Here is a 12,035-nt window from a genome sequence, read left to right on the forward strand (position 1 = left end):
ACAAACAAGTAATAAAAATTTTTTTTTTTCTAATAGAAAATTTAAATTAGTAATTCCACTAGTTTTAAAACTGAAGGTTAAAAATAAACAACTAAATTCGTATAGTTAAATTTATTGAAACGTCAATTACAATAATCAATTAAAAAGAAGTAAAGTGCTCAATTTGTTGTTGACTTAGATCAAAATCAATAAATCTAGCATGATCAACATTAATGAGTTTAGGAGCCAAGAACCCTCCGTAGCCTTTTTGACCCCGATGAATTATTCCCGCTCCACTGACAGCGCTGAGACTAGCGACACCTGCGGCCCTAGAGTCGAAGTACGGGACAGTGAGCTGCCCGAAGTCTTTTTCATAATCAGTCATCTGGAAGTTGACGAACAAGTTCTGGCTGGAAATATTAATATTATTCTTCGGAGATTTAAGCGGGTCGTCGGATTTTGAAAGATCAACTTCTCTTCTGAAGCGCTGATAGGCTCCAGAGTGCTCGCCGGAGTTCTGAATGTTAATCCACCTCGAAGGGTTGCTTCTTGTTGGCTTCAGGTGGCCTTGGTAGTAATCGTAAGGGGTAATATGGACCTGAAGCTCTAATGGAGTCGTCTGGTTGGCCGGGTCTTCGGTCCGGTAGTTGAGTCTCACTCCGGTGACGACGAAGCCTGGGCCCGCGACTACGTCGTCCAGGTTCAGAGTCATCCTGTCGTGCTTCAGGAAGGTGTAGTCCACGTCGTAGACCAACGGAGAGACTCCGGAGTCCTTTCTTAGCCAGAAAGAACCCTCGGGGACGTTTCTGTAGTTCACTAGGTCCGGAAGAGGGACCCAGGATATCGTTGAGTTGTCGATCTTGCCCTCTGGCAGGAGGTGGCCTTGCTGGATCTGGAGGTGGACCACCTTGTCCTTCTTTTGGAAACGGAAGTTTGTCATTACCCTGGAAGATCAAGAAATGACCTTGTATTTCGTGAACTATTCATAATTTTAAAGATATAAGCTCATTTTGATGTTACACTCATCGAGACCTTTCATTTAAGTACCCACATCAATTTTTCATATATTTTATATATTTATATATATATTATATATATATGTATATATGAAAAATATATCAAAAATGCATGTGGGTACTCAAATAAAAGCTCTTGATGAGTGTAACATCTTGATGAGCATATCTTTAAAAACATCTCCTGAAAATCGTTTTTTTTTTTTATGTAAAAATAGCAATTACTAAAAAGCTTACATATTATGTTCAATATCAGCAACCTGGGGCATCAGACTAACAGTTCTGATTGCAGAAGATTCAGCGCCTTGTTCAGAACATTGACAAAGAAGACTATTGCAGGTCGCGACTATCATTGTGTCTACGAAGCTACCATCGCAATTCAAGCTTGAAGTATCATTGGTTCCATTGTTGATCCAATGGTACCTCCTTCCGTAACTCTTGTCCTATAAAGTACCCAATAATTATCATTAACTCTGAATCAATAAATATATAAAGCTAACTCATCAAACAAAGAAAGAAACTTAACTCAAACTTACCGCTTCGCAGAAAGACGCACTTGGAACAACATTGCAGTGGTGCAAAATTCCATTGCACCTATTGTTATCAGTCGGACAGTACTTTGGTACCAGCAAATTCTCGCTGTAAAGGGTCTCGTCCAAGCACTGGACTTTGTTTCGAATTATCGTAGTTGGTTCAATGTCGCTTTTTTGGTGCATTTTATCAAAATTGTTCCACTTTGTAGCTGGTGAATATATTACATTGTTTTTAAAAGTCCGTGGTTCATAACTAGACTTTTGTTGATACGGAAAAGTATTAAACTCTTCGGATTTGTCTGTTAGCAACGGAGTCATCTTATGAACGCAAGCTGTGGTGACTTGTCTTTCGTTAAGGTAGTACAGACCGAACAAATAATCCAGCCGGAAGTAGTTGATGTCTAGAAAATTATTAAATTATAAGCTACAGGTTATGGGCCCAGACGAATTATAGAAAAACTAAGAATTCAAATTGCGCGCGCGCTTTAATTCTAACCAATAAAGAATCAGTAACCATTCTTTCGAGATTTTCGATACTAAACTAACTTCAATCATTAATTTTATATTATAGGATTTGAAAAACATTACCTAGATCATATTGCGGTGGGTCGCACCTAACTCTTTCGCGAGAAGCTCCTTCGGTTATCTCCTTGATAGCGAGCAGGTATTTGCTCATTCTCTCCAATGAATGAGTTATCAATAAGTTCAACGCGTATTTGTTATTTTCTGGAATTCATTATTTATTATTATGTTTAGATTAGTTAATAAAAAAAGAAAAAAAATCTTACCTGGCTGAATTAGTTCTTCGTATTTGTAAGAGAAGACTGTCATCATAAAGGCTCTTAATTCTTGAACCATCACTAGGTTGTAGATCATCTTTATTTCTTCTTGGAGTGATAGGGTAGAGTCACATATTCTATCAAATGTTAGAGCCTGAAACTTTTACATTAATTTTATTATAAGCCAGTTAATAATTAAACAAAATTAATGTAGGTTTGTATGGAAATCAGGAAAAAGTATGGATTCATGAAGGAATCCACCGGAAGGGTACCTGGATTACTATATGGAATTCCACATGGCAAGGGTACATGGATAATCTCATGGGAAATCCACATAAAAAACTGTGAGACACATGGATTCCCAAAGTTTCCTATATGCATTCCTATATAATTCCTCAGATTCCTAAACTGAATCTTATGGATTACATACCTCCTATATGAATCCATAGTTTCTCATGTGGATTCCCATGGATCCCCATACAAATCTACATGGATGTTTTTGATAGGCTATACTTGAGTGTCATTTAAGTATATAATATCAATTAAAGATCTTGGACAACTCGGTGGTGCGGAAGACTGACAAGCGCAAAGTTCGCGGTTCAAGTCCTCGATGTATCCAGTTGTTTTTTTCTGGCCTATGCCAGTATATATAATTACATAAAACTATATGTAATTATATCAATTTTTGTTGGTAGATTCCTACAGAATTACATGAAAATCCTACAGGAAAGCATATATGAATCCATCCGAAAATACCATGTCGAAATCTATGAACATGGGTGTTTTCGATAAAAAATTTTCTATTCTTTCTGTGGCTTAGATGTACTGGATAAAGAAAGGGACCCTGATAGCCACAGTTTCAGACCAACCAAGTTGGTGTCAGATAGTTGCCACCAACTTAGCGACAACTTGCGGTCAACTTCCGAATTTGTAACTGTTGGCGTCAAGTTGGCTACAAGTTTCTGGGAAAAACAAGACCAATCTACTGCCGCAATATGTCGCCAAATTTCTTGAGAAACTTGTCGTCAACTTGGTGCGAAAGAGTTTCGAAAGCAATTTTTGCCGACAACTTGGTGAACAACCGAGTTCATTTCCAAGACTTGCTGCCAACTTGGTGACAAGTTGCGGCAGTAAATTGACGGAAAGTTGCGACCGACTTGGCTTTCAGGGGACTGTTTAACTAATCCGTACATGAAAAAAAAACATGAAAATTCTACTTTATCGACTGCCAATAAATTAAGATAACTTACCTTCGGATTGAAGTACTTGAAAAACATTTCATACATAAAAGCGCCCTCTTTTGGCTCGAAGTAGCCTTTTAGTCCCCCCACGCTCATAATAAGTTTGTTCTCCTTGTAAGAAAAGATCGACGTGACCATCTCTTTAATCGTCGAGGGCGCCACCTTGAGTTTCGGCTGCGAAAACTTTATAAAATCTACATAGAACCGGTCAATAGCCGCAGAGTGTCTATGGATCTTCTCCAGCACCTCGTCTAGCGTCCGGAACGCGTCTTTCTGAATTTTTAGCTTTACTATCACCATTTCCAACATGGAGTCCAACGTATCTGTTATACTCTCAGTGTACTTAGGTATTTTGTTAGTCATTTTTCTGACATGATTCATCATCCGTCGGACGGTTCTTTCCATTTGAATGTTCTGACTGGGGAGCTCTGTTAAGTTTACCGACGGTAGGTTTTCCAACAGCTGGTAACGCGTAAAGTTCTTCTGGACAGTTACCGGTGGATGGTGCTTTCTAAAGGTAGACACTACTTTACCGATTGTCGATACAATGTCCTTTAGAGTCTGCCCGATATGGTTTATCGACGCTAAACCTGTTGCTGCTTCGCAATTTGAGTTGAGAATTACAACCGCTAAGATCAAAATTAGTTTTAGTTTCGCCATATTCGTTCTGAAAATTAATCAAATTTGTAAATTTATAATCTTAAAATTAGAGAAATTTATCTTAAATTAATTTATAGCTTCAAATTGTTGATAAAAAATTGGATTTTTTTAATTAATTAAGGAGATCCACGTAAATTAGTCGAATTTTTAAAACGAGTAGAATTATCAATTTAAATTTTCTTGTAGAAAAAAAAATTTTTAATCAATTGTTTGTTAAAATCGACTCAAAAAATAATTATTCAAGTTTTTATTGCATAAAATTGTTTTATAAGAGACTAATTCATTAGAAATCATAAAAAAAAAGAGATTGTCAACAGTATTCGACAAAATGGCGGCTACAATTCCCGCGCTACAAAATGGCGGCTAATACCAAGCGCGGTAAATTTAAAAATGACTTGTAGATAATATATTTTAATAAGTTACTTAAGAAGATCCACGCGAAAATTTTTAAATTTAATCTACATCCCAAGCGGCACAAGTAACTTTTTGGTATTTATAAGATAACAATTTCAGTTAACTTTAAGTAAATTACAAAAGTTAATACAAAACAAAAAAAATGAACAACTTGAAAAGTTAACTTTATTATGTTATCTTACAGGTGGCGAGATATTGTTAATAATCTAGAATGGTTAATTAGTCAGCAATAAGTTAGAAATAATGTTACTCTAAAAGATGATAATATTAGTATGACAAATAGTTAACATTTTTTGGATAACTTTTTCTAGCATCCATAAAAATGACTAAAGGTTATTAACTTTCAATCAGTAAACCATTACTTGTCCGTTAAATTTCGCAACACATGCGCAACTGTTCATGAGATTGAGCCAACTTTAAACTAACAATTTGTTGACATTTTTTGTTTGTAAACATTTAGTTATCTTTTTGTTAACAAGTAAAATCTTTTGTTCCATAAATCGTATACAAGAACGCGTGCAGTCTCTTATAAGTTTAGCTAATGTCCCGACTACATCAATTATACTCAGTATATTTAGTGCATTTCTAAGTCTGGATGCAGATTTTTTTAATTAATTAGCGAAGATTAAGTGAAAATAACATCGACAAAGGCAAGTAAATATAAATATATATTGATATTTTTATATTGCGTAGTGTTCAAATGATTTTAATTGTTCAACTTCGTTAATTATTTCAACAGAATTTTTGGTGGAAAAGTACGGAGAAACTAAGGATAAACCCGAACACCCCAAAGAGTCGACAAAGATTTGAGTATTTATCATTTTAATACTAATAATTTTAGTAAATTTATTTTTTCCTAATTATAATAATATTTAAAATTGTGATATGGTTGAATAGTGGTTTAAAGTAAAAAAAAAAATATAATTTGAGACTCTTCTTTTTACAATTATAATGAAAAAATTGCAATACATTGTTGTGAGCAAAGAAATGTTTTAAAAAACATAGTTTTTTTTATAATGAATATCAAATAATTGTAATGTTAAGGCTTGTTTTCTTTACTTTAAATTAAAAAAATTTAATAGTCATTACTTTAAGATAAAGAAATTCCGATTTGTAAATATTAAAGTTTAAATGTCTTGTAAAATGTTATTAGTATTCATTTGTAACTCTATTATAATTATAATTAATTGAATACTTATATATACTTATATATGGGATTATATATATAATCTTGGATGGTTGTATATTGCTCCATATATAGTCATTTATAATTATATATGATTATATATGACCTCATATACAATTCCATATATAATCATGTATGATTATATATAACTATATATAATTATATATAGAACTATATATAATCTTGCTTGGCTGTGTATTGCTCCATATATAGTCATATATAATTATATATGATTATATATGACCTCATATACAATTCCATATATAATCATGTATGGTTATATATAATTATATATGGAACTATATAATCTTGCTTGGTTTTATATTGCTCCATATATAGTCACACATAATTATATATGATTATAGATAACCTCATATACAATTCGGTATATAATCATGTATGATTATATATAATTATATATAATTGTATATGGAACTATATGTAATCCTGCATGGCTGTATATTGCTCCATATATAGTCATATATAATTATATATGACCTCATATACAATTCCATATATAATCATGTATGGTTATATATAATTATATATGGAACTATATAATCTTGCTTGGTTTTATATTGCTCCATATATAGTCATACATAATTATATATAATTATATATAACCTCATATACAATTCGGTATATAATCATGTATGATTATATATAATTATATATATTTATATATAATTGTATATGGAACTATATATAATCCTGCATGGCTGTATATTGCTCCATATATAGTCATATATAATTATATATGATTATATATGACCTCATATACAATTCCATATATAATCATGTATGGTTATATATAATTATATATGGAACTATATAATCTTGCTTGGTTTTATATTGCTCCATATATAGTCATACATAATTATATATGATTATATATGACCTCATATACAATTCCATATATAATCATGTATGATTATATATAACTATATATAATTATATATAGAATTATATATAATTTTGCTTGGTTGTATATTGCTCCATATATAGTCATATATAATTATATATGATTATATATGACCTCATATACAATTCTATATATAATCATGTATGGTTATATATAATTATATATGGAACTATATAATCTTGCTTGGTTTTATATTGCTCCATATATAGTCATACATAATTATACATGATTATATATAACCTCATATACAATTCGGTATATAATCATGTATGATTATATATAATTATATATATTTATATATAATTGTATATGGAACTATATATAATCCTGCATGGCTGTATATTGCTCCATATATAGTCATATATAATTATATATGATTATATATGACCTCATATACAATTCCATATATAATCATGTATGGTTATATATAATTATATATGGAACTATATAATCTTGCTTGGTTTTCTATTGCTCCATATATAGTCATACATAATTATATATGATTATATATAACTTCATATACAATTCGGTATATAATCATGTATGATTATATATATTTATATATAATTGTATATGGAACTATATATAATCCTGCATGGCTGTATATTGCTCCATATATAGTCATATATAATTATATATGATTATATATGACCTCATATACAATTCCATATATAATCATGTATGGTTATATATAATTATATATGGAACTATATAATCTTGCTTGGTTTTATATTGCTCCATATATAGTCATACATAATTATATATGATTATATATAACCTCATATACAATTCGGTATATAATCATGTATGATTATATATAATTGTATATGGAACTATATATAATCCTGCATGGCTGTATATTGCTCCATATATAGTCATATATAATTATATATGATTATATATGACCTCATATACAATTCCATATATAATCATGTATGGTTATATATAATTATATATGGAACTATATAATCTTGCTTGGTTTTATATTGCTCCATATATAGTCATACATAATTATATATGATTATATATAACCTTATATACAATTCGGTATATAATCATGTATGATTATATATAATTATATATATTTATATATAATTGTATATGGAACTATATATAATCCTGCATGGCTGTATATTGCTCCATATATAGTCATATATAATCTTATATACAATTCCATATATAATCATGTATGATTATATATAATTATATATAATTGTATATAATTATATATGTGATTCCATATATATTCATATATAGTCATATATGATTATATACAATTATATATGATTAAATAGAAACATTTTTTCTCGGGTAGTTTAACATTTGATTAAATTAATAATGAAGTTAGCTGGTGAATATTAAAGATAAATGAAACGAAAATCGTTTAGTCTTGAAACTAAAAAATACCATAAGCTTTTCCTTGAACTTTGAGTTTAAATAATAAATATAATTAAATAATAAAAATTTTTATTTCTAATTTTTATTAATTTTCACATGTAAAATTTTTTAATCAAATTTTTTTTATAATAATTTAATTGACATCAAATTTTATGAATATTTTTTATGTCTGTCAACTTCAGTGTCATATTTTTTTCTTCCATCGCACAGATAGCACTATTTACAAAAATCGAATTAAATAGTGTAATTCTTATAATCGATTTATTAAAAATCGATGTTTACCATTAATAATATCGATTTTAAAAAATCGACAATGAAAAAAAAAATAATCGATTATTTATTCACTTCCCTATTAGACAGTAAACATAAATAAATTTGAAGTTTAGGGACACTCTTTTTGTGTTGTCAAGTGTATACCGTTAATTCAGAGTATTATATTTTTTATTAGTCAATTAAATGTTAATAATTATTTAATGAGTAAATTTTTCGGAAATTTCCTCAAAACTGTTATTAATTTTTAAAAATTAATTTTAAGATAAAAGTATTTCTATTATTTTTTTAGACATTCTTCACACTAGGGATCTCCTTAATTATCAAAAATAATTCATACCTTGTTAAAAAATAGTTAATGCGCCTCAACGTTGACTACTGACGAATAAATAAAATTTTTAGACACCACTGATATCTTTCTAGCCCCACTCTAGATAAATACTCCAATTATCTAAAAAATGACCCAGTGAACAAAGAACTTAATCTAAAATAACAATAACGTCAAATGGCCTGACACTGACGTCAATTCTTAATTATCTAATTACTGCGCACGTTTACTGTAATTAATGATCGAGAACAAAATTACTTTACCGGTAATTAAGAATTAAAGTAGTCAACATTATTAAGTTATTATTTAAAATGATAGTCTTTTATTTCAACACTCAATTAGAGTACACATTTATTGTTTTATTAATAATTAGTAACTATGTAAGCAATAGTTATACATATTGTATAAAAAAAATATAATAAAAACAATATTATTAGAACAATTGCCATTACAGTAGGAATCACAAAACGGTTAATGTCTGGTCCTAGCAATTATTTATCATTATTATTAATTAACTTTATTTTATTTATTTATTTAATATTAATACAATTGACGATCAGTTTCTTCGAAGGCACAACGATCCTCAACCCTTACGACTAACTTCAAATTAGCTGACCTTTATTGAAAAAGACGCGGTGGTATTTGTACTATTTTTTTTAATATAAATTTTTCAAACTTGCCTTAAAAAAAAAATAAAAAATAAAAAAAAAAAATAAAAAAAAATAGAAAATGAAAAAAAAATAATAAAAAATTAAAAAATAAAAAAAAATAAAGAATAAAAAAAAATAAAAAATTAAAAAAAAAAAAAAAACTTTGTTAGTACCAAATTTAACACCGCGTTTTCTTCAGAAGACTCAGCCGAATTGAGGCTTTTTTTTTTAAAAACACAATGTGTGATCGTAAAGGGGACCGAGTGCCTTCGTGCGTACAAAAAATAATAATAATAAATTGACATAACCCTAAAAAAGTAAAACGTAAAAATGCATACATAATAAATCGCAATTAACACTTACAGGAGCTTAACCTCACAAAAACATATCCCAATTATTATTGCTAAGAGTAAGGACACTTGCTGATAGTCGAAACCGACTGGCCTTGAAAATTTTTCAACCATTTTTTAAACAGCCTAGCCTAGTAATATTAATTAAGATAGTTATAGTTATACAGTACAATAGTTACAGTTATTAATATCCTTAATAGTAGTACAGTATATTTCAATAAAAATATCAATATGTAATCACAAAATGAGACTAAGGCCCAGATACCAAAAATGGCCGTGATCGTTAAAGTGGTCCCGAGCTATTTTTAGGTTATTAATAGAAATAATTGTATCAGCGGGCCACCAGTTTATAGTCAGCCTTTTTCTCTCCTCGTTCGGTTGAGTATTTTGAGACAGAGCGAAGAGGAAGCTGATATTTTATTTGATATTTTTTTACTGTGTACCTTAATACTTGAAAAAAAATTTTTTTTTTCAGGTTATGGGCCAAGATAAACAATATTTATTAAGTTATAGGCCAAAATATTGAATATTTATCAGTTTATGGGCCATAATAAATATTTTACAGGTTATAGGCCCAGGCGAAAATTTTTTTTCAGGTTATGGGCTAAGATAAGCAATATTTATTAAGTTATGGGCCATAATAAATTTTTTTTGTAGGTTATGAGCCATGATAAATTTTTTTTTCAAGTTATGGGCCAAAATAGACAATATTTACTAGGTTATGGGCTATGATAAATTTTTTTACAGGTTATAGGCCCAGACAAACATTTTTTTTTAAGGTTAAGAGACAAGGTATTCAATATTGACGATATTATGAGCCACAATAAATTTTTTTACAGTTTATAGGCCCAGGCAAAAATTTGTTTTTCAAGTTATGGATCTTAATAAATTTTTTTTTAAGATTATGGGCTATAATAAAAATTGTTCTTCAGGTTATAGGCCACAATATCGACTATTTGTAAAGTTATGGGCCATAATAAATTTTTTTGGCAGGTTATGGGCTCAGAAAAATAATATTTATTAGGTTGTTAGGCCAAGATATTGAATATTTGTTAGGTTATGGGCCATGACAATTTTTTTACAGGTTATAGGCTCAAGCAAAAATTTGTTTTTCAAGTTATAAGCCATAATAAAATTTTTTCTTCAGGTTATGGGCCAAGATTTTGAATATTTGTCAAGTAATGGGTCATGATAAATTATTTTTGCAGGTTATGGGCCAAGATAAAAAATTATTTTATAATATTAAGGCACACATTACAAAAAATATCTAATTAAAAAAATTCTAAAGCAAAAAAAAAATCTCGGGAGTTATTAATTATAAACACTCTGATACTCTGGAATGGATTGAGATTTATAAAATAATTATTATAGTAATTATAAAATATTATCTTAGAGTATGAATGATGACTTAAGTACAACCACAACAAAAACTAATAATAATAATAATAATTTTAATAATAATAATAATAAAAAAAAAAAAAGAAACTTTGTCATAATTATGGCATTCTGGACGCTCTAGACGCTTCCGTAATTATCAGTAAACTAACTGTTGATAATTATCCTCGCGGGTCCATTTTGTCGAATCGTGCTCGAGGGATTTTGCGTAAAGAAGCTAAGCTCTACTTGGATTAATTTTGATTAAATAAAAGACGTTGGAGATCCGTCGGTGTCTCACTCGGACCGCTCTTTGCCTTCATCATCCCTTCGTCGGTCGAATCTGAAACATAGATTTTTAAACATTTTTACAATTAGATTAATTTAAAATAAAATTCCTAAACATATTTTGCTAAATGTAAACAAGGGTTCGGATGACTTTTAGGTTTAGTTAAGAACAAGGTTCTATGAAGTTTCGATAGATGGCGCCACCGACTGGAGAGAGAGAGTTTTATCAACCGGAAAATGTTATCAGATTTAAAATAAGTTTAATCATAAGAATCTTATCATCTATATCATTAAAAGATACATAATTAAAAAATAACCTTGTATCTTGTGAAATATTGACGTTTTTAAAGATAGAAACTCATCCCGATGTTACACTCATCAAGACCTTTCATTTGAGTACCCACATCAATTTTTCATATATTTTATATATTTATATATTTCACAAATACAATATATATAAAATATATAAAAAATGCCATGTGGGTACTTAAATGAAAGTTCTTGATGAGTGTAACATCAAAATGAGTTTATATCTTAAGAAATGTCAATAATTAAGAAATTACCCTGTATCTCGTAAAATATTGACATTTTTAAAAATATAAGCTCATCCCGATGATACACTCATCAAGACCTTTCATTTGAGTACCCAC

The 12,035-nt window shown here is 29.3% G+C and overlaps 2 protein-coding genes across 3 annotated transcripts in view; both read right to left on the reverse strand.

The window, feature by feature from the left end:
- Positions 1–96: 96 nt before the first annotated feature.
- Positions 97–8,842, reverse strand: LOC123266874. The gene is made up of 7 exons (XM_044731315.1): positions 8,736–8,842; positions 3,555–4,212; positions 2,314–2,464; positions 2,114–2,251; positions 1,529–1,926; positions 1,230–1,435; positions 97–923 (listed from the first exon to the last, which is right to left on the reverse strand). Exons 2-7 carry the CDS (start codon positions 4,203–4,205, stop codon positions 140–142), a joined length of 2,328 nt encoding a protein of 775 aa, XP_044587250.1. The 5' UTR covers positions 4,206–4,212; positions 8,736–8,842; the 3' UTR covers positions 97–139.
- A 2,114-nt stretch (positions 8,843–10,956) lies between these two features.
- The window catches only part of LOC123266876, an 82,326-nt gene continuing 81,247 nt past the window's right edge, over positions 10,957–12,035 (reverse strand). For both annotated transcript variants that reach the window (XM_044731317.1, XM_044731316.1), the window contains one exon: positions 10,957–11,440. The gene's annotated coding sequence lies outside the window, so the exon portion shown is untranslated. The remainder of the gene's footprint in view (positions 11,441–12,035) is intronic.

The sequence above is a fragment of the Cotesia glomerata genome, linkage group LG6 (genome assembly GCF_020080835.1).
Source record: "Cotesia glomerata isolate CgM1 linkage group LG6, MPM_Cglom_v2.3, whole genome shotgun sequence".
In the NCBI taxonomy this organism is placed as follows: domain Eukaryota; kingdom Metazoa; phylum Arthropoda; class Insecta; order Hymenoptera; family Braconidae; genus Cotesia; species Cotesia glomerata.

Excerpts from the sequence above, each read along its gene's own strand:
- LOC123266874 (XM_044731315.1), bottom strand. The coding sequence starts at position 4,205 with ATGGCGAAACTAAAACTAATTTTGATCTTAGCGGTTGTAATTCTCAAC. Across the intron at positions 2,252-2,313 it reads CGAAGAACTAATTCAGCCAG|AAAATAACAAATACGCGTTG; the intron begins GTAAGATTTTTT and ends AATGAATTCCAG. Across the intron at positions 1,436-1,528 it reads GTGCGTCTTTCTGCGAAGCG|GACAAGAGTTACGGAAGGAG; the intron begins GTAAGTTTGAGT and ends GGTACTTTATAG.